The sequence below is a fragment of the Heteronotia binoei genome, chromosome 2, assembly GCF_032191835.1.
Source record: "Heteronotia binoei isolate CCM8104 ecotype False Entrance Well chromosome 2, APGP_CSIRO_Hbin_v1, whole genome shotgun sequence".
NCBI classification, from domain to species: Eukaryota; Metazoa; Chordata; class Lepidosauria; order Squamata; family Gekkonidae; genus Heteronotia; species Heteronotia binoei.
In genome coordinates, this window is record NC_083224.1 from 142,794,736 (window position 1) to 142,820,490 (window position 25,755).

Sequence of the window (25,755 nt, forward strand, 5' to 3'; positions counted from 1 at the left end):
GTTCCCAAAACCCTAACATAATTCAATCTTAGATTTAGCATGAGGAATGGAAAATTTCTTTTATAGAGCAGCCTCCCCAAACACAGATAAACACTGGTTTTGTTGAATTCAATAGGACAGTGCCAGTGAACCTTACAATTCAGCTTGTTTATTTTCAGCACAGTCCTGAGGCCCAGGAGTGAAACTGCATAGGAAGCTAAGTTTTATAACAGTATATCAGAACTTGTTTTGTAGAAAAAGCCCAGCAGGAATTCATCTGCATATTAGGCCACACCCTCTGATGCCAAGCCAGCTGGAACTGTTCAGTCTTCAGAAGAGAAGGTTGAGGGGCAACATGATTGCTCTCTTTAAGTCAGGGGTGTCAAACTCATTTGTTATGAGGGCCGGATCTGACATAAATGAGACCTTGCTGGGTTGGGCCATGTGTGTACCTATTTAAGATTAGGTAGCAGAGATATAAACTTTATAAAGGACACAAACACAATTAAATATATATATATATATATATATATATATATATATATATATATATATATATATATATATATATATATAAAAATAAAAATAAAACATGCTTAAAAATTAGCACTCAGTCTTAAAAAGCCGCCCTGAGCCCGTTAGGGGAGGGTGGGATATAAATCTGATAAAATAAATAAATAAAATAAAAAATAAAAAGTGCTTTCTTTGTATTTCTCCCATGGGATCCAAGGAACTGGGCAAAGGAAGCTCTGGCTCTTTCTCTTCCTCAGGAGACAAGGAAGGGGAGGTGCCTCAGCCAATAGACAGAAGAGAGGCTTGGCTCAGTAGGTCTGCTGTGTGATTGAGAGAGCCTGGCAGAGCAAGCTCTGCCTCCCCGCTTCCTCTGTAGCTCCTGTGTGACTGAACACACCTGGCAAAGCAAGCTGTGATGCAGAAGTAAGCAAGAGACAGGGAGAAGGAAGCAAATGACAGCCAGTTGCTCAGGGGTCTGATAGGAGTCTTCCGGGGGCCTGATTTGGCCCCTGAGCTGTATGTTTTAAGAACTTGAAGGGCTGTCATTTAGAGGAGGGCAGGGAGCTGTTCCTGTTGGCAGCAGAGGATAGGACTCACAGTAATGGGTTTAAATGAAGGGTGGGAAGGTACCAGTTGGATATTAGGAAAAACTTTTTTACTGCAAGAGTTGTTCAACAGTGGAATCAGCTACCAAGGGAGGTGATGAGCTTTCCCTCACCAGCAGCCTTTAAGCAGTTGCTGAACAAACACTTGTCAGGGATGCTCTAGGCTGATCCTACATTGAGCAGGGGGTTGTACTAGATGGCCTGTATGACCCCTTCCAACTCTGTGATTCTCTGTTTTGGCTGCTGCATAATTATCCCTTTAACGTGCCGCCACAGCACTGATGGGGATCAAGATTGCTCTCCACATCACCATCTCACACAATAAGATGTTCTGGAACAAAATCCCTTCAACATTGCTTGAAACTCATCCATGCAGAAGTTACCAAGACAATAATGTCCAGTCCTTGGTATTTGGGCCTTTAACATTTCAACTTATAATAATGTAAAGTGCAATTAACCATATGTTCTAAGAGGAATTTAAGTATTACAGTTACAGCAAGTGTACCTTTTCTATCTAGTTGAAAGAAAATGGAGACTGGCCATTTCCATAGTGTTGAAGAGCTATGTTCACTGTATCTGTGTTCTCTTTTGGCATTGGGGGGAAGAAAAGTAAGAAAGCTTGACTGGAAAGAGCTCTAGTACATCACTGCATAATCCAAGATAGTGTAGTGGTATGGCAGCTGCATGCCTTCTGTTTTTCTTGCACAAGGTCTGGCATCAATTACAACATACTGAAGTTCCAGGGGAGTTCACCACCATGATATGGCCATTATAGCAGACAAGAGCAATCACTGTAGTCTTTGACAGCTTATTTGAAAAGCTGCCTGATTTGCCAGTAATCTTTGATGAAACTTTAGAGAAGTAACATACTGTGCAGTTTCCTTTACTTCAATAAAACATTTTGCACCCTTTGCAGCAGATTCACCTTCTCTTATAGGAAAGTCAATGAAGTCATAGTTCGTGCCTCCAAGCTCTTGCTTGCTGAGGTTCATAGGAATGTTCTCTTTCATCTCAACTCCAAACACATTCAGTGATTTCTATGATACTTGTTCTGTTGCTGTTAGATTTATTTATTTACCTTATATTTTTACCCCGCCCTTTCCTGAATGGACTCAGGGTGGCTAACAATCGAATAGCATCCGAAAACAATACAATTCTAAAATTACTAAAATCATTAAAGTACAATCACAATGGTGCTATTTAGAAATAATGGTGAATTTAAAATGTTCTTTTCAATTCAGGTTTTTTTACAAAATTACGCAAGTACCAAGGGCTGTGAAATTATACTGTTAACAGATGGAGAAGATTCAACTGTAAGTTCTTGCTTTGGTGAAGTTGAAAATAGTGGCTCAATAATTCATACCATTGCCTTAGGACCAAATGCTGCAAAAGAACTAGAAATGTTGGCAAACAAGACAGGTAAGCAAGACATACAAATTTTATGAGATTTATTTCAGTGCTGCACAGTGATAGTTGATGCCTCTAGGAGGGAGTTCTACAAATCCCACCCAGCCTGCCAAAACATACCCTGGGCCTTGACACATATTTTCTCATTCATCCAGAGGGCTTCCTACCCATTCTTCTCCTGTCAGCCAGGATATCTTAGTGCAATGTCCATGCTTGGAGGCAATATATTCCAGATGACAGAGACAATAGACAGAAGGATGACTTCACCTTTATTATCTTGCGAATTTCCCGAAACATCTAACTAGCAGTTGTTTGGAAAAGAATATTGTACTAAATAAAAGTAACAGAGATCTTTCAGTTCTTATGAAGTTTCTTGTTTCCTTCATCTCAGGGCAACTATTATTTAAGCAATGGCTAATATATATATATAATTAAATATTTGCATCCTTTAGTAACATTAACAAGACAATCATTGGATTAGCTGGTAATACATACCCTGAAGCTTGTAGTACATACCCTGAAGTTTGTTGTTTTCCCTCAGAGTATTCCATATAGAACATAACTGCAGTCAGGCAGGAAGGGTGGCACAGTTTGGTTTAGCCGCTATTTACTCCATCACATTTTGTGATGGAGATTTTTTTTATCAGACTCCCACCTTCATCTGGCCTCACTGTGCGCTTCTTCCATGGTTGACTGTCAGGGCCATAGCTAGGATTTCATGTTCGGTGGGGCCCACAGCAGGATTTGTTCTTTGGGGGGGGGGGGCTGGGGGCACCCAGTTTGTTGGCCTCAGCACTGTAAGCTGCCTTGAGTTCCACAAGCAAACCCTCCCTTGCCTGGACAGTCATAACAGCTCTGCTCCCCCCACCCCTTTCTTATGTGCCCCTCTCCTCTCTGAGAGAGACAGAGACCTCTTGACTCTCTCCCTCCACTACTTTACTCTGCAGGCTGTGTTAGGGAAGGGGAGAAGAAAAAGTGAAAAGACCATCATCAATGCTACTACTTGTTCCGAGTGGCGGTGAGCAAAGGGTACAGATTGGGGGCCCTGCAATGAAGGGGCCATACAGTTGGAAGAGGGGGTTAAAAGGATGGGCCTGGCCTCTCCTGGGCCCCACTGTAGCTACGGGCCTGTTGACTGTTCAGATTAGTGCTGCACATCAACTATGGTCTGGTCTTCTTTAAAAAAAAGAATTTGACTTTAAAGAATTCTTAGGTGTGTGTGCGTACTCATCTTACGATGGGATGAGTACAACTAGGGAACAGGTGGCAGATGTGGCTGTATGAATGAGCCCGTTTAATCCGGAAGGGAACAGCAACTATATTGAGCCAAACTGCCCATCTGATCGCAGCCTATGAAAAGGACAAAATTATATGTAAACAATAGTATTTTTATAATAAAGCCATTTGCTCCATGTAAAGTAACACAATGGAAAATATATTTATTCCACAGTTATTCCAGTAGTTCAAAAATAATGTCAGTTTTTCTTGAAAAGTTATTCTTTTTCTTACAACCCTATTTCAGGAGGTTTGAGATTTTCTGCCACTGATAGCTTGGATTCCAACAGTCTTATAGAAGCTTTCACTGGAATTTCTTCAAGGGATGGAAATATCTCACAGCAAGCTATTCAGGTCTGAATGTCAAAAGATTTGGAAACAAGCAGAGGGCCATAATATGAATTGAAGTACCATTTTAAGTCTAACTGAGGCATCTCCAGTGGCTGTTTTTTCAAAATGTTAAAATATTCAGATTGCCAGACTGTTAATAATGCAATGAAACAAACAAAACTAGTATAAAACAGCAATAAGAAAATAACATAATAAATAACGTTGATGTGATGTGATAATCACTGAAATTCCCATATCTCAAGTTTCATAAGTGCCTTGGCAGGGATTTCAGCTAGTTAAATGCTATTGCCATATTTTCTCTTCAGTTTTTCAGTTGTACTTTACAAAATGTAATCACTCAGAACAATTGATGTTTTGCTAATATTGTACAACTGAGAGCTACCAGAAATTTACACGGGAAAGATGAAACACAGATGAATGATGTTTTCGTTCTGCTTGAACTGGGGCAGTATTTCATCAACATTTTGATATGTACTGACTGGTCTAATCCAACTATATGCATGCACATTCTGATGTGATGGTGCTTGGGTTGCCAGTTCCCAGTTGGGGCAGGGGATTCCCCAGTTTGGAGGCCCTCCCCCTTTAAGGCTTTTAGGGTTGCCAAGTCCAATTCAAGAAATATCTGGGGACTTTGGGGGTGGAGCCAGGAGACATTAGAGGCAGAGCCAGGAGCAAGGGTGTGACAAGCATAATTGAACTTCAAGGGAGTTCTGGCCATCACAATTAAAGGGACCACACATCTTTTAAATCCCTTCCCTCCATAGGAAATAATGAAGGATAGGGGCACCTTCTTTGGGGGCTCATAGAATTGGACCCCTTGGTCCAATCTTATTGAAACTTGGGGGGTATTTTGGGGAGAATTACTGGATGCTATGCTGCAAATCTGGTGCCTCTACCTCAAAAAACAGCCCCCCAAGAGCCCCAGATACCCATGGATCAATTCTCTATTATTTCCTATGAGAATAAGTCTCCATAGGGAATAATAGAGTTCCCTCCCCTCCCCCTGTTTTCTCTCTCTCACTCACTCACACACTTAACTGTTTCTGGTGCAAGTGGGCAGCTGTGTTGGTCTGAAGCAGAACAAAGCAGAAGTCTTTGGTGCCTCCACAACAAGGTCTGGAAAGTACAGGGGCTACTCTGCTCTTTTACACACACACTCATTGTCCGAAACGAAAGCAAAACAAATGCAGGGGCTGCACTCTAATGAGGTCTGCTGTTTCTAACTCTTCCCAATGAAGTACTTCCTGCTCCAATTTAAAGGTACACACACATTTTAAAACCGGACCTGTTTGCAGGTCCTGCCCAAGATCTAGAGGTACATGGTGGCTGTTGGGGGAGGAGCTTCCCCTGCCGGCCAGCTGGCTGGGGGTGGGGGGAAGCCTGTAAAACTGGGGAATCCCCCGCTGGGACCTGGGGATTGGGAATCCTAAAGGCTTTCAGAAAGTGGGGTGAGGAATTGAATGTCCACTGGGCACTCCATTATACCCTATGGAGTATACTGGTCCCCATAGGGTGTAATGCTACTACTTGTGAGTTTCTGGGGCTCTGCGGGCAGCTGTTTTTTGAGGTAGAGACACCAGATTTTCAACATAGCATCTGGTGCCTCTGTTCAAACACGCCTCTCCAAGTTTGAAAAAGATTGGACCGGGGTCCAATTCTATGAGCCCAAAAGACCCCATTCTCCATTATTTCCAATGAAGGGAAGGCTTTTAAAGGGAACATGGTCCCCTTAAATGTGATGGCCAGAACTCCCTTTGGAGTTCAATTATTCTTGTCACAACCTTGCTCCTGGCTCCACCTCTAAAGTTTCCTGACTTCACCCCCAAAGTCCCCAGGTATTTCCTGAGTGGCACATACAACACAGCTTCTGCAGTCTCATTTATGAGAGATTTTATATTGTTCCTGAGAATGCAGGAAGTAGTTTTGTTGCACTTCCCATCTTTCGCATATTCATTTAGAAAAGGTATAGTCTTGATAAGAGCAATCCTAAAGCAGCCTATTTAGAAGAAAGTCTCATTTTATTCAATGGGGCTTACTCCCTGGAAAGTGTTCTTATAACTACAGACTCCCATATTACAATGACTACTGATTTGATTCTTTTGCTTTCATTTTCAGCCTTTTATTGCTGATGACTGATTTCACGTGGTCAGAATTTGTTCAAGCCAAGGCTTTTTTCTGTAGCAGGAGCTCCTTTGCATATTAGACTGCACCCCTCTTATGTAGCCAATCCTCCAAGAGCTTACAGGGCTCTTCTTACAGGGCCTACTGTAAGCTGTAAGCTCTTGGAGGATTGGCTATATCAGGGGTGCGTGGTCTAATATGCAAAAAAAAAAACCCTGGTTCAAGCTATGTACATATGATTTTTATCAGATATCTCATAAATGAAATAATACCTCTTATTAATGTCCAATTGAAACATACTGACAGATTGTATCTTTTCCTCCAGCTGACTATGCATTTAGTGCTGAAGAAGACTGGTCATGATCAGGACTTTTTTGGTAGAAAAAGCCCAGCAGGAACTCATTTGCATACTAGACCACACCCCCGACATCACCATTATTTAACACAGGGCTTTTATGTAGAAAACTCATTTACATATTAGGCCACACCCTGTGACACCAAGCCAGCCGGAACTGCATTCCTGTGCATTTCTGCTACCCATCCCCGTCCCCGGTCATGAGATCCATTTTGAGTGGTGCAGAATATAGCGGCTTATGTGCACTGTTGTTATGGTGCAGCTGCAATTATTCCTGTCTGTTAAATATTGCTTCCCTTTGACCTAGCTTCATGTGTTCAGCTATGAGAAGTTACAGGGTCCCAAATCAGTGTTCTCATGCTTCCTTGGAGGTAGCAGCATTGATACTTGCTAGAGCATTAAGTACCGTATTTGTCTTCCACCACAACCATTCACTGTGAAGAGACTTCCTATGCAGTGTACTTTTTTACCCTTTAAGAAATGAAATTAACCTTATCAGTGCTATATCATAATACTTTTCTAATTTTCCAACAGCTTGAAAGCAAAAGTCAGAACCTCAGTCCCTTTGAGTGCCTGGATGGTATTGTATCCATTGATAAAACCGTGGGAAATGACACATACTTCACAATCACCTGGAGTGTCAGCGTGTACCCACCTGGAATATTCCTGACTGATCCAAAAGGGATAAAGTACAGTCAAGAAGACTTTGTAACTGATAATACCAATCGCCATATGGCTCTACTCAGGATCAATGGAACTGCAGAGGTAAAACCTGAGCTTTAAAATTTTGTGCTTGAAATATTTCAGCCTCATATTTCAGTTTATCAAATCCACAAGAGGCTCTCAAAAAGTAAAAACGAGCCATAATGATTAAAACTACAGAAGTGCAAACAGTAACAGAATCGGGCAAGAAAAACAAAATAATCTGACAGATCAAAAGCCAGAACAGGAACAGCATCTCTCTCTGGGCATCTCAAAGAGTGCGTATCCAATGCCAGAATGCAAGTAGGGAGGGAAGCCAGCTCCCATTGGGAGGAAGTTGCATGGGTTCTCTTTACAGCCCTACAGAGATAGTAAAGAACAGATATTCTTCTTCCTTTGAGAGAATAGGCAAATCTACCTTGGTGAGCAAATGGAATAGTAGCTTTCCCAATAAAGTTTTCTGCAGCTAAAGTCATAGTCTAGATTATGTATGTAGGGAGTAGCAGCTCCACCAAGTGTGCCTCTGAGATTTCATTGAAGTCATTAAAAGTCAAATCCTAAATTACAGTCTTCCATGCCCATTGAGTTCAATTGATTTAGAAGTCTGTAACTCTGTTTAGGATGACATTAGTGGTAACCAGAGCCCTAGCTGAATCATTACAGTTCTAATTACTCTTTCCCCTGAACTGGGGCTATGCACTATAGCTGTTCATGAGTTTGGTTTCAGAAGTATGCTGGAGTGCTATCAAAGCAGCTGCCTGAGTCTCTGCCAACTCTCCTAAAGCTTATCTCCATCCAGGGTGGTCACATGCTCCCTTTTATGCTAGTGGTCACTTAATTCATATTGAAAAAGGAAGACTACTTAAAGTTGCTCACAACATTCATGAAATGCCTAGTATTGTTCTTCCCAAACTTCACCCAGCTAAAGGGCTAATTCTCACATTGTAACATCCTCATGGCTGTCATAAGGACATTTTACCAGACAAATCCCTGGAGTTTCCTACTGAGAATTCAGTTCCTAGAGTGGTATATCATATAGAAGTGCAGGAGGAAGTTCTGTAAGACTTGGAGCTTGCCATGAACTTTAATTATTGTATTTATTTCTCATGGCACACTGGTGTGCCTCACAGCATGGAAAGACAGGTGAGCAGCCCACTAACTTGTTCTATCTATCACATTTGTAAGAAGTTCAGGGGTTATTTTGTTTATCCTCCCAACAGTTTTGTGAGATAGAGAGAGATAATTTAATTATAACTTGGAAGAGCCAGTATGGTGTAGTGGTTAAGTGTCTGGACTCTTATCTGGGAGAACTGGGTTTGATTCCCCACTCCTCCACTTGCACCTGCTAGCATGGCCTTGGGTCAGCCATAGCTCTGCCAGAGGTTGTCCTTGAAAGAGCAGCTGCTGTGAGACCCCTCTCCAGCCCCACCCACCTCACAGGGTGTCTTTTGTGGGGGAGGAAGGTTAAGGAGATTGTGAGATTGTGAGGGAGGAGGTTAAGGAGATCTGAGACTCTTCGGAGAGGAGGGTGGGATATAAATCCAATATCTTCTTCTTCTGAGAGACATTTTGTGTTCTCAACAGCCACCTGACATGTATAAATACAGTAGGCACAACTTTTCCTATTTTTAGTATCTCCATGATGAAAAAAATTCACTGGCTAAAATTTCGCCTGACAGTCCTCAACAATAATTGAGGACTTCAGAATGAGAATGATGTCAATTGCCCTGATCCAACATGGCTTCTCTTATGTTCTAATGTTTATTATGTTCTAATTTTTATTCAGAGGATAAAGATCAGGTGGAAACAGATCCTAGAGCTGAATTTCAATGTAGATAAAGGAATACCATCCTTCTATTGAGAATCAAGCTTTCATTCACTATTTTGTCCTGTACCCTTCCTATTGCTTTAGTGCCTTTTAAAAAAACCATGACCACATTCTTGTCAAACACAGTATGCAAAAAACCCCCACAAAAAACCAAGCTGAATTTAGAACAATAATGTTTTAGAAATTGACTATGTGATTGCAAAACTTTGATTTGCAGGCAGGAGACTGGATTTATAAAATTAACAACACAGAAAGAACTCAAGTCTTATCAATGACAGTCACCACTCGAGCCGCATCTCTGACGGTGCCCCCAGTGACTGTGCAGTCCTATTTGAATAAAGTTACCAATAACTACCCTAATCCAATGATCATTTATGCAGAAGTGAGTCAGGGATTTTTGCCTATTATTGGTGCAAATGTCACAGCCACTGTTGAACCAGCATCTGGAGCTGCTGTAGAGCTAGAACTTTATGACACTGGTTCAGGTAAGTACACTTTGAAATATTCACTATATCATATACTTTAGAATGTTGCTTTATGCATTTTGCATTATGATAAGTCATCTTTTAAGACTTTTAGTTTGCATTGTCATCTAATTTTGTAATGCTAATCCTGTTGCATTGCTTTTTGAATGCCTTATGCTATCTGATTGAATTGTTTTTATATTTTGCATTCTACACTAAGATGGGCTATGAATGAACTACATAAATAAATATGAAGTTGCTTTATACTGAGTACTTACTGGCATTCTATGTAATGCAGAAGTGGGGAACCTTTTTTCTGCCAAGGGCCATTTAGAAATTTATAACATCATTCGCGGGCCAGCAGGAACTCATTAACATATTAGGCCACACCATCTGGGATAATCAAGTGTGCGTTGAACTGGTGGTAGCAGGCTCCCACCCCTTACCACTGCCACCCTTCCCTCCCTCCTTGCAGAAACTGCAGCTGCTCCCACCAGACCCAAGGCACCCAAATCCCTCACCAGCCATCCTTCACAACACCCACCATTCAGGAGAGAGAGAGAGAGAAATGTGGAGAAGAAATGGGAAAAAGGGAAATAAATGGGGGGAAGAAAGGGGAACAAAAAGGGGGGGGGAGAAAGAGAAAGAAAGAGAAATAAAAAAGAGGGGGGAAACTTACTTGAACTGCCACAGTGACTCTTTCAGGCCCTGCAGCGATCCAGGGAGGCCCAGCTGTGCAGGATGACCCCTACCAGCCAGCCAGCCCTGGGAAGGCCTCTATGCAGCGTGGTCCAGCCCAGCAACCCCCGCTGGCCACATGGGGAGGCCATCGCCCAGCCCAGTGATATCCGCTGGCCAGTCAGCTCTGGGGAAGCCCCCGCATGGCCTGGGCCAGCTGGCCCACTGGGCCTGGGGAGGCCACCACATAGCGCAGCCCATCGATCCTGGGCCCTGGAGAACTGGGCAAAGGAAGCTTTGACTCTTTCCCTTCTTCCCCGGGGAGGCCGCTGTGCAGTGGGGCATGGCCCGTTGATCTCTGCTGGCCCCGGGGAGGCTGCCGCGTGGCGCATCAATCCCCACGGCCAGTCGGCCCTGGGAAAGCTATTGCGCAGCGTGATCTGGCCCATCAATTCCCACTGGCCAGCTGGCCCCAGGGAACTGGGCAAAGGAAGCTCTGATTCTTTCCCTCCCTCGGGGAGGCCACCATGCTGTGTGCCCCAGCCGTCGATTCCCGCCAGCCACAGGGAGGCCTCCCTGCAGCGCAGCCCAGTCCATTGATCCCCGCCGGCCAGCCAGCCCCAGGGAGGGTGGCCACAGGCTGAACCAAGGACCTGCAGGTTGGAGGTTCTCCATCCCTGATGTAATGAGAAACATAATTATTTGCCACTACAGGAGCAAGCCTTCAAAGTTCTAGTAGTTTCTTACCGTTCCACTCCCTTTTCTGCTAGTACACAGCATGGGAACTCAAGACTTACTTTGGGGGGATTTTTTCCCTTTCATATCTTTCTTTATACAAACGTATTCCTAAACCTAGACCTCAAGGGAAATACTTCATATAGCACTTCATTCCATTCATTTAATTCATTGATAAGCTATTTCAGACAAGGATTAGTGTAAAACCCTCAACATTTGTTTCACTGTGCTGGTAAACATACACCTTCATTTTGTAGACTGAGCTGCTGGAAGAAAGGAAAGTGGTGGTAGGAAAGGAAACCAGAGATAGATGTTTTGGGAAGAGAAATTATGTGAGCTTAGCATGTGTAGTGAAAACCCTGAGCTAAGTTCCTGTGCTCAGAGCTAACCTGCTGAATTTCAGGAAAGTGTTCAAGGAAGCAGGAGACTGCAGTTATCCAATGGTAAGGGAATACTATGCTGTATATTCTCAGATTCAGTTTTTCCTGTGTTATAGGATTCAGGTATGGTACAGAAAAAAGAATACTGGGCTCTTGCTTGGAAAGGGACAAGGAGGGAGGTGGAAGGCAGAAAGCTTGGTTCTGAGAAAAAAAGGGAGACAAACATGACAAAATAAGCCATCTTTGTGAAGAGTTACTGAGAGGGCAAGTGGGAGGGGGAGTACAAGACATTTCTTGGGTTTGAAACAAATTGTATGCATTTTCTGGTACTTACTTGTGGCAATGGAGGCAGGGCCACTGCTTCATTTCTAAAGAGAAAGGTTATGTGGCATTAATCTCTGTGTATGGCATACCATTGCTCTATAATCTTTACTTCAGGGGTGTCAAACTCATTTGTTATGAGGGCCGGATCTGACATAAATGAGACTGTGAAGGGCCGGGCCATGTTGGGTTGGGCTGAGCCATGCTGGCCTGGGCCATGTGTGTGCCTATTTAAGATTAGGTAGCAGACATATAAATTTTATAAAGAACACAGATGACACAAATATATATTTTTAAAAACTTAAAACATGCTTAATATGTTAGCACTCATTGGTTTTAAAGGTGCTTTCTTTGTATTTCTTCCATAAGGTGCAGGGAACTGGGAAAAGGAAGCTCTGGCTCTTTCCTTCCTTCCCCAGGGGATGAGGAGGGAAGGAGCCTCAGCCAATAGAAGGAAGCGAGGCTTGGCTCAGTAGCTCTGCTGTGCAATTGAGAGAGCCTGGCAAAGCAAGCTATTCCTTGCCCCCTTCCTCTCCAAGGGAGGAGCCTCAGCCAATGGAGAAAATAGAGGTTTTGCTTTGTAGCAAAGCAAGCTCTTATGCAGAAGGAAGCAAGAAAGAGGGAAAAGGAAGCAGATTACAGCCAATTTCTCGGGGGCCTGATAGGAGTCCTCTGGGGGTCTGATTCGGCCCCCGAACTGGATGTCCAACACCCCTGCTTTACTACTTTCTAAGTGTGCACGTCTGTGTGAGTGTACACACATGTGTATTGGCAGGGAGCCTGTCATTGTTCTATGAGGAGGGGAAAGCACACTGGATATGATCAAAGGCTATTTCTCTTAAGGAGAAATAACAGTAGTAAGAGACTTCTAATTACTTAATTGTTATTTGTCCTTAAGAATTCTCTAACATGTGCCCAGGGATGAAAACATCATCCTTGTATTCATGGTTTGGGGAGGGGGCAACAGAGCTGCTCAAATGGCCTAACATCATTGGTCCCTGCATGCTGCTGGACTGGGTGGCAGAGGCAATCCCAGCAAGGGCAACCATAATGCAAGGAGGGAACCCATCAACAGCCCCAGCAGTGCAGTGGAGAGACCCGGAGCTGGAGAGAGCTCCCTGGTGAACTTAACCCCATCCTCTCTAGGTACAGAGGCTGTTGAATCTCCCTGAAAAATGATGCTAGAGGGGACCCAGGAGTTCAACCCAATATGGGCACTGCCTGACAGCATATATTCACTGTCCTTTCTGGTGCCATTAACTTACTTTGTTGGACAATATTCTTCACCTGTAAAATGCCTAGTAGAAACATTGTTTGTCTAAACATTGCCAGCCCTTAACACATTTTAGTGTGCATCCAACTTGGTGGTTTGTCCAGACCTGCTGTAGTGGTTATCATTGCAACAAATAGCAATGGACACAAACATTAATACATTAAAGCAGAGGTGTCGAACACAATTTTTATGAGGGCTGAATCTAACATAAATGCAACTTTGTGGGGCTGGGTCATGAGTGTCATAAGGTCATGAGGTACCAGAGATACACACTTTAGAAAGGACATATACAAACATAATTAAAGACATCAGGGGTCGTTTGTAGAAAAATAGGTGGTGGAGGATATCCAGGGATTGTTATGTAGCTGCACATACTATTAAATGGACAAGGAGATGGAACTCTCAGAAGGAGGAGGTGGAACTCTCAGAAAGGTTCAGGAGCTGTTATTAATTAATAATTAATTATTAACAAATATCTTGCAATATTTACAATAATTAACAAATATCTTGCAATATTTTGTTTAACACTTTGATAACCGACACCTCTTGCTTTGAATTATTGCATCAAAATCTGGAGACAATGCTCCACAGAAACCTGTGGGCTGTTGTGTTTCCCAGCCCAATTAAGGAACACACAGAGAGATCTTGGAAGGAGAGAAATAGCTGAAAAGCTTTATTAATAAGAAAATACCCGTACTGGTAGGCAGATACCTGGACCCACGAGGCACAAAAGGACCTCAGGGCATCCCAGCTCTCCATTGAGACAAAGGATTACCAAAGGTTTTACACCTTTGATGACATAGGCATACATTAAACATTCAAACAAACATTATTGGATACAAAATAAGGCCTCATGGTTTTGGCACCTTTTCATTGGAAAGTCATAATCTGGAGTGGGCTTGGTGAAATCAGATCTTGTTTACCTATTTGGGAAACGTGTACTGGTACCTTAGAAAAGTAATAACATGCTCTTCTTTTCCTGTTAATCTCTTTGCTCTTTGACCATTTGGTGCTAGTTTTATCCAGTCCTCAGCCTTAGATCAGGCCCTTTCCTATTGGAATGTAGATTGATGCCCACTTCAATGTCCTGTTTCCCAGGAAAAATATCATCTTTATTATGTTGCTAAGAAACCTCAGCACCTCTTATTAACCGTAGGATGCACTTTCAATTTCTCTAACAAGGGTAAGATTCAAAACAAATGCTTTCTTAAAAAAGAACTACTTGCCTAAGCATTCTGTCTAGCCTCCTATATTCTCTTCTACTTTACCCACATGCACTGCTACTTATAACGGTTCTATTAATACAAATCAGATTGTCATAGCTGATCCATAGGTAGTGATAGGAATATAGAATGAAATATCAGAATATGCTGGATCTGTATCTCAACAATGTCTGTGCTATAGCAATATTGAGTATGCTGTTCAGGTGTATATCTTTAAACTGCAAACATACTTTTGATTTATTGATGTTCATTACAGAAAAAAGCTGCTCACAGACACATGTCATCCCAAACATAATTTTAGAAGCAAAAGATATAGCTTGGGCTAATTAGGACCTAGAAACTGGTAAAATTTGTTAATGTCAACTTCAGAAAACTTATCTTTCAATACAGGTAACTGAGCTCTGAAGCCTGATCTTCAGAAGATATCCAGTTAAGAACATAAGAGAAGCCATGTTAGATCAGGCCAATGGCCCATCCAGTCCAATAATCTGTGTCACACAGTGGCAATTTTTTTTATATATATATACACACACATTGTGGCTAATAGCCACTGATGGACCTCTGCTCCATATTTTTATCTAAACCCCTCTTGAAGCTGGCTATGCTTGTGGCCGCCACCACCTCATGTGGCAGTGAATCCCACAGGTTAATCACCCTTTGGGTGAAGAAGTACTTCCTTTTATCCGTTTTAATCTGTCTGCTCAGCAATTTCATCGAATGCCCACGAGTTCTTGTATTGTGAGAAAGGGAGAAAAGTACTTCTTTCTCTACTTTCTCCATCCCATGCATAATGATTTCCCGGGTGCACCCTGAGTCAATTAGAGCTCGGGTGTGCATAAACCTCTTGGAGTTGGGATTCAGTAAAGTCAAGGGGACCAGAAACAGTTCTCCAGATATTCTCACCCGCAGTGGTGCCGGTGCAGCTTCGACCTGCCTTCCAGCACCACTCAGGGCAGGTCATCCCTGTTTCCCGCCGGCTCTGCCTCTTCCTCGACCATCAGTTGCTAAAGCGCCGCCTCGCCGACATAGGGGTTGGGGGGTTGGCCTTGCAATGGCTCTCCTCCTTCCTCTCTGATCGGGGACAAAGGGTGGCTATTGGGGGTGAACGATCCCAGAGGCACACACTTGATTGTGGGGTGCCTCAGGGAGCAGTTCTCTCCCCAATGCTGTTTAACATTTATATGCGCCCCCTTGCCCAGATTGCCCGGAGGTTTGGGCTGGGTTGCCATCAATATGCAGATGACACCCAGCTCTATCTGCTAATGGACGGCCGGCCTGGCTCCGCCCCAGGGAACCTAGATCGGGCCTTGCAGGCTGTAGCGACGTGGCTCAGATTGAGTGGGTTGAAGTTGAACCCAGCGAAGACAGAGGTCCTTTGTGTGGGTCGCGGTGCCCTGGGAGGGGAAATAGCTCTCCCAACTTTCGATGGCGCACCATTGAAATCAGCGCACCAGGTAAAGAGTTTGGGTGTTTTACTGGAGCCTTCATTATCCATGGAGGCCCAGATAGCAGCCACTGCCAAGTCAGCATTCTTCCATCTGAAGCGGGCAAGGCAGTTGGCCCCCTTCCTGGAACGCCGCGACCTCGCAACAGTGATCCATGCAACGGTCACCTCAAGATTGGACTACTGTAATGCCCTCTACTTGGGGCTACCTCTGTGCCGGACCCGGAAGCTGCAGCTGGTGCAGAACGCGTCGGCCAGGCTATTATTGGGGCTCTCGAAGTGGGAGCACATACGGCCGGGGCTGCGCGGACTGCACTGGCTGCCAATTACCTACTGAGTCCAGTACAAAGTGTTGGTTATTACCTTTAAAGCCCTATATGGCCGAGGACCAGCCTACCTAAGGGACCGTCTCTCCCCATATGAACCCCAGAGGGCACTGAGGTCAACGGGCAAAAATAAAATGACGATCCCTGGGCCGAGAGAGGTCAAACTCCAAAACACCAGAGCACGGGCCTTTTCAGTTGCGGCACCTGCACTGTGGAACCAGCTTCCGGAGGAAGTGTGGGCCCTGCGGAACCTCGACCAGTTCCGCAGGGCCTGCAAGACCGCCCTTTTTAGACAAGCTTATAATGATATCGACTGCTGCGTTGCTAGGAACAAAAGAACCGCCATCTTTAATATTACCTTAACTGGCAGAACCAGTGCGAGAACAGTTTTATTGCTGCCAGATATATATAAAATAACTAAATTATGTATTTTAACCTAACTAACTGGTTTTTATATGTTTAATTTTAATTGTTAAATTCAATGTTTTATCATCTATGTTAATGTATGAATTGTTGTGAGCCGCCCTGAGCCGCCCAGGGGGGGCGGGATAGAAATAAAATCTATTATTATTATTATTATTATTATTATTATTATTATTATTATTATTATTATTATTATTATTATTATTATTATTCCTCTGACTTGTTCTCCCTGGTAAAATCCTCATCAAGCACCACCGATAGTGCGGTGTTGCCCCAACTGGGCTCCTTCGATTTCCCCGCCGATTTCTTTGATTTGGGGGCCGCCGTCTTCGTGGCAAAGGGAGGGGCTCTAGGTTTCTCGGGGCAATCTCCCACTAAGTGCCCAGAGTCCCCACATCAGTAGCACCTGTGAGTTGAGGACCCCTTGGTGGCACTGCTGGGTGGCGTAGCTTTTTTAGACTCAGTCTTTGCCCCTGACCGAGCCTCACGCCCCCCTTTACCTCCTTCCTGCTGCCATTGTAGGGCCACCCGCTCCAGGTTGGTCTTGACCTCTCCTGTGAGCTGCATCCATCCTACCAAGGTGGTTGGGCGGGCTTGGTGGAGTGCCCAGTCGAGTAGATTGGACCTCAGGCCACCTTGGTATGCTTTGATCTTCATCGCCTCGTTCCATCCCCTCACTCTCGCGCTGTGGGTCCGGAACTCGGTGGTATACTCTCTCATGGACTTATTCCCCCGTTTCAACTCTTTCTACGCTGTGAGGGCCCTGGTTTCTCGGAGGGGGTCCTCGTATTGGCGTAGCATTGCTTGCAGAAACCCATGTACGCTTCCCAATTACGGACGCCGGGCCTCGTACAGGCTGGCATACCATCTCCTAGCCGCTCCTATCAGTTTCGACCCTAAGTAGTCCACCCTGCTCGCCTCGTCAGGGAAGGTGTTCCCCCAGTAGTCCATGTAGCTGGTGGCTTGAATGGTGAAGTACTCCACCTCTTCGGGTTCCCCATCGTACTTTAGATCTAGTTCTCTGGTTTTCCCCGGTTCTCGGGGTGCTGGAGCCCCTGGAGCCGGAAGAGGAGCCGGTGGTGCAGGTGCTGGTGGCGCTACACCTGTTGTAGGTTGCCGGCCGGATCCGGCCACCGGGGTTGCCGTCGCTCTAGTTCCCACAGGGCTTTTGGATGGTCAATCTGTCATCCCACTTCCCTGGCTATTGCATCGGTGTTGCTTTTGATCTCCCCATGGAGATCTTTAGCCAACCCCTTCATCTGGGTTTTTACCTTCCCCAGAATTCTTTCTTCCAGTCGGGCATTTTCACCCTCTTCCCCAGGGCCCTCTTTGACCCCCTCTTCCTCTGAGTTGGGCAAGCTCACTTGGGAAGCATCGACATCTTCTCCGGTAGCTCCCATCATTGGCCGGGTGAGAAGGTTCTCATGGCGGGCTGGGGCAGCATCCATCAGGGCGGTGGAGGTGCGTGGCTTCCACGGCTTAGGGCTGATGAATAACATCTGGATGTAAGAGGGGGACTCAAGTCCTGTAGCTCGCCTCGGCCCAAGGACGTGCCATGGGGGAGTTTTTGGTTCCCCTGGAGGTTCTCCGTTCCCCGGAACTTTTTCAACCATTCGACTTCAAAGTGGCCGGTTCAGATAAACCCCGTCTTTCAGGATTAGTCTCAAAATGTCAAGTGAATTGAATCTCAAGGCAGTATTCATTTGAAACAAAATGATACTTTATTGGAAACTCATAGCTGGATACAACGATTGAGACTAATGTCGATTTCTAGGCAGTGACTATTTTTAAGGATTCTACATCAAAGCAATTCTAAACAAAGCTCCCTTTCCCAAAACATCAAGGGTCTGGAGGTGCAAACTTTCACACAGGCTTCAGCTTATCTCTTTCCCCTGAGAAGTTGCCTTGCAGCCAGGCTATCTTTTAACGGTTGCATTCCTTTGTTCCCTGGGAGCATCAACAAGGTCTACACATCAATAGCTGTCTCTTTTGATATGCATAATGATTATATGACAGTAAAGGTCTTTGGGGTTAGTATCAAAGGTACATATGGTTAGTATGTTGCAGTTAATAGTTTTAAGCATTACAGAGCCTGACATTACGGCCCTGATTCTGAATAAAACTTAGTTGGTCTTAAAGGCGCACTTGCCTACTGCTTTGTTCTGTTGCTTCAGACCAGCAGGGCTGCCCACTTGGATCTGTATTCAAAGATGGTTAGGGTTTTTTGCTAGCAGTTCATACTGACTCTAACTTCCCAAATTGCTACCAGGCAAAGCACCCATAACACAGCTTTACTACAATACAATGGGGGGGGGGAGGGAGGGAGAACCTTACCCCAACCTGTGAGGCTGCAGCAGCAGGCAACTGTGCCTCTTCTAGCTTTTGTAAACAAAACACAGGAGTTACGTTTTGTTTCCAGTTGCAAAGGATAGCCCAGAAATGAAGCAGAGCCACTGGGTCACAAAGGAAAGCTGCTGATCACACTGAGGCTCTTGGAGCCTTTGTAAACAAACAAAGCACCCTGAGCCTCTTGGTTTTTGTAAACAAAGCACAGGAGGTAGTTAGCAGTCAGAAAGGCTAGGGGGGAGAGGAAGTAGCTGATCACAGGCACCAGATGTGGAGCTGCTGATTGCACCGTGCTGGCAGACTGTTACACTTAATCCTATAAATAATAACTGACATGCTTATAAGTCATGATAAACAGGGAAGAAGCATGTGCATCCTCCCCCAAGAGTAACTAAACCTGGGAATAGGAACAAAAAATAAAGATGGAATTTTACAGCTCAGCACAGAAATATACCCTGCAAGCTGCAAGGCTATTGATGCCAGTTGATAAATCAATAAATTCAAGCAGGGAATTCCTTGCAGCAGTCCTCAAACATGAATTATATTTCAAGCTTTTTGATTGCTTTACTAAAATCTCTCCCTCCACCCTATCCCTTTTTTAAAAACCAGAACTATTTGCAGCAGCTCAACAAAAATGTTTTGTGGTTCGTCCCACCACCCACCCCATCTAGGGTTGCCAGGTCTGTGTTGAAAAATACCTGGAGACTTTGGGGGGTGGATCTAGGAGAGGGGAGGATTTGGGGAAGGGAAGGGCCTCAGCATGGTGCAATGCCATATGATAGAGTCCCCCATTCAAAGCAGCCATTTTGTCCAAGGGAGATATATCTGCCAGCTGGAGATCAGTTGTAAAAGTGGGCAATCCCAGGCCCCACCTGGAGGCTGGCAACCCTAACACCATCCCTTTTTTTGCTTTTGAAATTTAGAATTATTTGCTCTCCCCCCCCCCCTGCCCATCCATCATCAGCTCTTCAAATGTGAATTCAGCCAAGTGAAATTGACCACAGCTTTATCTGCTGAGATGGGGGGAGGAGAATCAAACTGACATTTGCAAAGCTGCCTGAATGGGACTGTATAGGGTTTGGCATTCAAAAGGAGAGTCAAAGTGGGCTTCTTGACATGGGGACCCCCTCCTCTACTGTGCAAGATATTGGGCTCTTGATAGTCTGTCCCAGGGTGATGATCTGGTTTTGTCTGGGAGAGAGTTGGCAGCACAAAAAACTGTGATTGTAGGCTTGGCCCAACCCTCCCTTCTTTCTCCTCCACCACACTCTTGCTTTATTCCCTTGAAGTTTACTGCTCACTGCTTTTTATTGTGATAAGGGGAGTTCAGTGCCTGCAACAGCCCTGCAAATGGCTTTAATTGAAAAAGCACCTAGAGAGCCAAGAATGCTCTGGCATTCTTGGAGACCTGCCACTGAAAAATTGATGCCTTCTTATAACCTCCATGAGCATGAGCCCCCCCCCCCCCACCCCGATCAACACCAACCACCCCCCCCACCAGCTGAAGCTAGGTGCAGTGGCAGCAGGGATTGCTTCTGCAGTGCAGTCACAGTGTGCCCAGCAGCAATGGCAGCAGTCCAACTCCCTTCTCTTCCGGCCTCCTTGGTTTTTGAGAAGCAGCAGCATGTGGCAGAGGGGGAGATGGGGCTGGAACACATTCTTCTCCTTAGCTCCACACTCTTGGAAGCTGGAGGACTCTTGGAGCAGCTTTTCATTGCATCCAGCCAAGGCAGCAACAGGGAGGGGCTGGCAAGAATGAGTCTAGGAAGGTCGTGGGGTGACAGCACCAACATCAAATCAGCCAGCAGGCATGCAGGGCACAGGCAGGGAGTATGCTGCACCTAAAATGGGTTTTAAAGACCAATTAAAAATGTTAAAATCCAGGTTTTTTTGTGGGGGGGGGATTGTGGGGCATGGAGAGAGACTTGGGTGGCTGTAATCAGCTGCAGGAGTGCAAGGTTTGCTCTGGGAGTGCAGACACAACATGCCCAGCAGCAGCCTGACTCCCTTCTCTCCCAGCCTCTTGGTCATTGTAAACAAAGTGCAAAAGGTAATTTGCAGTCTGGAAGGACAGAGGGGAGAAGAAACAGCTGATCACAGTCACTGGACATGGAGCTGCCAACAGTACTGCTGACCCCAACAGTAATTGGCAGTAAATTTTAATGGGGGGAGGGGGATCATGGGGGTGCTCCACCCACAGGTCAGATTAGAGACCTCAGTGGGGTAGTTCTGGCCCATGGGCTAGATGTCTGACACCCCTGCATTAAAGTATATTACTAGATTAGCTTTTTATCAAACATATGACTTCCCAATATTTAATTTTTATCTATAATAATTGAAATAGATAACACTAATTGATTGTATTATTTTTTAAAAATTCAGCAGTAAGATTTTTTATTTTAGATATTAATTGTTAATATTTACTATATCAAGGTGCTGATATTCTCAAGCATGATGGAATCTACTCAAGATATTTCACATCTTTCAATGGAGATGGAAGATACAACATAAAAATACGTGTCCAAGGGAAAGACAAGACTGTCAAACGTGTCCGGAGATATAGTCCAGCTCTGTATGTTCCAGGATATGTAGAAAATGGTAAGAATTCATTGTGAAATAATGTTGTCTATGTAAAATGTAAAGAAATTGGTGTATCTTCTCATAACAGTACTCAAAACATGAAATGCATATCTCTATGGAGATATTCAGAGAGCCAGTTTGGTGTAGTGTGCAAACTTTTATCTGGGAGAACCAGGTTTGATTCCTTATTCCTCCACTTACAGCTACTGGAATGGCCTTGGGTTAGCCATAGCTATTGCTGGAGTTGTCCTTGAAAGGGCAGCTCCTGTGAGAGCCCTCTCCGCCCCACCCATCTCACAGGATATCTGTTGTGGGGGGAAAAGATATGGGAGATTGGAAGTCGCTTTGAGTCTCTGATTCAGAGAGAAGGGCAGGATAAAAATTTGCTGTCTTCTTATTTTCAAATATATGGCTCCATTATAGCCTATAGACCAGGGGTGGCCAATGGTAGCTCTCCAGATGTTTTTTGCCTACAACTCCCATCAGCCCCAGCCATTGGCCATGCTGGCTAGGGCTGATGGGAGTTGTCGGCAAAAAACATCTGGAGAGCTACCGTTGGCCACCTCTGTGATAGACCATGAAATCAATGGCAAAACATAGGGTATAATGTATGGGGACTGGGGGGGGGGGAGTGGAGGTTTGAGGGAGAGGCACCAAATGTGCAGAGCAGCTTCAGGAGCCTCTCCCACACAGAACCCCCCCAAAAGGGTGCCCCCATCCCACCATGATTTCTTATGGGACATTGCAGTCAATGGCAAAACATAGGGTATAATGTATGGGGGCTAGGGGGAGGGGGTTTGAAGGAGAGGCACCAAATTTGCAGGGTAGGTGGAGACTCTCCCCCACAGAAATGCCATGTTCCAAAAAGATTGGATCAAGGAGTCCAAAGAGGATGTCCCTATCTCTGATAGGAAAAACTAACCCAGGCAGTCAAGTCAACTGTGTTGAGGGCGCTTGCTTGCAAGGATCATAACAATGCTATGTGCCCAGCAGAACCACTGCCACCATGGCTGTGCCAGTACCAAATACAGTACCTTAGTTCAAATTAGAGAATCTCCTTGATTCACAAATTGGAGTGGGGGCTTTCTGCAAGGACTGAGGCACAGGACCAGTGCATTATATACAATAGTGCCTAGCAGCAGAGATGGGGCATAGCCTTTCTACATGCAAAGCAGTTCCCTGCTGAACCATAGCCCTACAGAAGAAATACCTGTGCGGAATCCTTTAATTTCTCACCTCTACCTCCCACTATGGCCTGAAATGCTGCTCCAGGTGGATAGTGGGCCTGTAGGCATAAGTGGTGGGGGATTGAAGATTGGCAGCAGGAGAGAAAAAATGGCCAAAGCTGCCCTCCCTCTGTCCTCAAAAATCCAAACCATAGCGTGGAGTGGTTATTTTAGTGCATTTTAGTAAAAATGAGAAGAAAGCTAAGAGGAATAATGAGAAAGCAACTGAGAGGCAATACTTGATAACATACAAATCAAAACTGCATAGCTTTGCCTGTAGGATTATATTCTAATAACACATGCACACAAGAAACGGCAGTAAAAGTAGTGAAATGTGGTCAGGAGCCAAATATTGATCAGGAATACCAAACAGAAACAGGTTTCTGTTAAAGAAAGAGGTTAAAGAAAGGTTTCTGTTAGAAAGAGGTTATCAGAGTAAGGAGGTGGTTTAGAAATTTCTTGTCACACAGTAAAACACATTTCTTTTGGCCTTTTTTGATAGGTGTAATAAAAATGAACCCACCAAGACCTGAAGTCAGTGAGGATGAAATCCAACCAGACCTTGGAAGTTTCAGCAGAATTGCATCAGGAGGTTCTTTTATACTGGCAGGAGCTCCTCCAAGCAGTTCAAGTCCTCTAGACATCTTTCCACCCTGTAAAATCACTGACCTTGAAGCTCAGTTAGAAGATGATGAATTCCTTTTGTCCTGGACAGCTCCTGGGGATGACTATGATATTGGAAAAGGTATGCAAATTTGCTTTAATCTGAGGGATCTGATAAGTTGCCAAAACCATCCTTAGGGGTCTGTAGGGCCTGATACAAGTTAATCTATTTGGATCTCACCTTCCCCATTCCTATCTGTCCATCCCCTGGATGAATCCAGCAAAGGAGGCGGGCATGTCCATCCTGACACCTGGCATTGACATTGGCTTGGATCAACAAGTTTTATTTCTTATGTAAAAGGGAGGAGGGATCCTCTTTGACCACCAAAAAACATTATGCCAGGGATCCTAGCACCTGTATGTATTTTTTTATTATTATTAATTTTTATTTGTATCCCGCCCTCCCCGCCTAGGCAGGCTCAGGGCGGCTAACAAGATTCAATAGGACATAATAAAAATACAATAATTAAAACACATCAAACACATAAAACACATTAAAATTATAAAACAGCATAAATTTTTTTTAAAACAACACTAATCCAGCATATATAGTCTATAACATATATACTCTATAGTTTAACGACAGCAGAGGTGTTCCGGGCGCTGTTACATATTTAAATATTTAAATAGTGGCAAGAATCATTGAAGAATCACTTTATTGGATCCTCTGTTCAGTCATCCTCTGTCAGCATTCTGAGAAAGCCTGCCTAAAGAGGATGGTCTTGCAGGCCCTGCGGAACTGATCTAAGTTCCGCAGGGCCCGCACCTCCTCCGGGAGTTGATTCCACAGGCTGGGGGCTGCCACGGAGAAAGCCCGTGCCCGTGTGGTCTGTAATTTTGCCTCCCTTGGCCCAGGGACAGTCAGCTTGTTCTTCCCTGCTGACCTCAGTGCTCTTTGGGGCTCGTATGGGGAGAGACGGTCCTTCAGGTAGGCAGGTCCTCGGCCATATAGGGCTTTAAAGGTAATGACCAGCACTTTGTAGCGAACCCGGTATGTAACTGGCAGCCAGTGCAGTTCGCGCAGCCTCGGCTGTATATGCTCCCATTTCGGGAGTCCTAATAACAGCCTGGCCGCTGCGTTCTGCACTAGCTGCAGCTTCCGGGTTCGACACAAAGGCAGCCCCATGTAGAGGGCATTACAGTAGTCCAATCTTGAGGTGACCGTCGCATGGATCACTGTTGCTAGGTCCCGGCGCTCTAGGAAAGGAGCCAACTGCCTTGCCCGCTTCAGATTTTTTTTTTTTAATTTTTTATTGTTATATATTCCAACACCAATCCACCTCTGTGAGAGTCCCAGGCCGTAGATACATTATAATATTCCATAAATTTATAACTATTAACATTTCATCCAAATACAACTCCATCACTCTATTTAAACATCTTATCCATTCATTTTCTTATTAACCAACCAATCGTCTTAAATTGTTTAAACTTTTCCAAATATCTCACCATCTTCCTAAACCACCCCTCCTCCTGTTCCCTAACCTTTAATCCGTTCATTCTTCGTATCTTCATCGTTAAATACTCCAAAATAATTATAGAATTCATTTTATCCCTCCAGTGATTAATTGTCAATTCCTCAGCTTCTTTCCAATTCCTTGCTATCACTTGTCTTGCTGCTACTAACATCAAATTAATCCATTTACTATCCTCTTTTGATCTTAATCCCACACCATCCAAATTAATAATTGCCATTGCTTTAGATATACTTATTTTCCATCCCATAATCTTTGTCATCTCTATGCCAACCTGCAACCAGAATTTTTTCACTAAGGGACAATCCCACCACATGTGACTGAAAGTTCCAATTTCTCCACATTTCCTCCAACAATTTTTACTCCCTGATTTAGAGATATAATACATCTTAATGGGTGTATAATACCATTTCTGTATCATCTTCAATCCCTGCTCCTGCACTAACCTAGATGTTGTAACAAAGGGAGGTAATCTAAACATCCTCTCCCAATCTTCATTTAAAATTTTATCTCCAATATCTGTTTCCCAATGTTCCTTCAAAAATTCTCTCGGGGATTTCCCTGTACCTAATAAAATCTTATACAATTTTGAAACTATTTTTGACTTATCTTCGCTATACTCTTTCACCAAGTTTTCAAAGGGAGTATTAATTCTTTTACCAATATTTTTAAGTTCTTCCTCCTTCAGCAATGAGGAGATTTGACTTTTTAACAACCAATTAATATTATTCAAAATATTATACTCCTCTTTCTTCACCCCATCAGTACCCCAAACCTCTTTCAATTCTCGAATCGTAATCCTCTTCAGTTTATCTCCTACTTCCTTTGACAGCGATCCCCTTAATGGAGCAAATTTATCATAATACCACATTTTAGTAATAGATGATATCTCCGGAGCGAGTTCTTTTTTCCACTTCCCCCATACCCTACTGGGCCCCATAAAGGTTGATAATTTATCACCTATCTTCTTCCTCCTTTTCGTTCTCTCAAATAAACTTTCCTTTCCTCCTACTACCTCTAAATTTTCCTTTTCTATCCCGTTCAGCTCTTCTCCTAATTCTC

At 44.2% G+C, this 25,755-nt stretch overlaps 1 protein-coding gene across 1 annotated transcript in view; it reads left to right on the top strand.

The window, feature by feature from the left end:
- Positions 1-25,755, top strand: part of LOC132566773 (calcium-activated chloride channel regulator 1-like) — a 57,637-nt gene that overhangs the window by 24,690 nt on the left and 7,192 nt on the right. The window contains exons 8-13 of the mRNA XM_060232152.1: positions 2,339-2,516; positions 4,027-4,133; positions 7,141-7,371; positions 9,354-9,621; positions 21,183-21,347; positions 23,058-23,300. Of these exons, the coding sequence (XP_060088135.1) occupies positions 2,339-2,516; positions 4,027-4,133; positions 7,141-7,371; positions 9,354-9,621; positions 21,183-21,347; positions 23,058-23,300 (1,192 nt within the window). The remainder of the gene's footprint in view (positions 1-2,338; positions 2,517-4,026; positions 4,134-7,140; positions 7,372-9,353; positions 9,622-21,182; positions 21,348-23,057; positions 23,301-25,755) is intronic.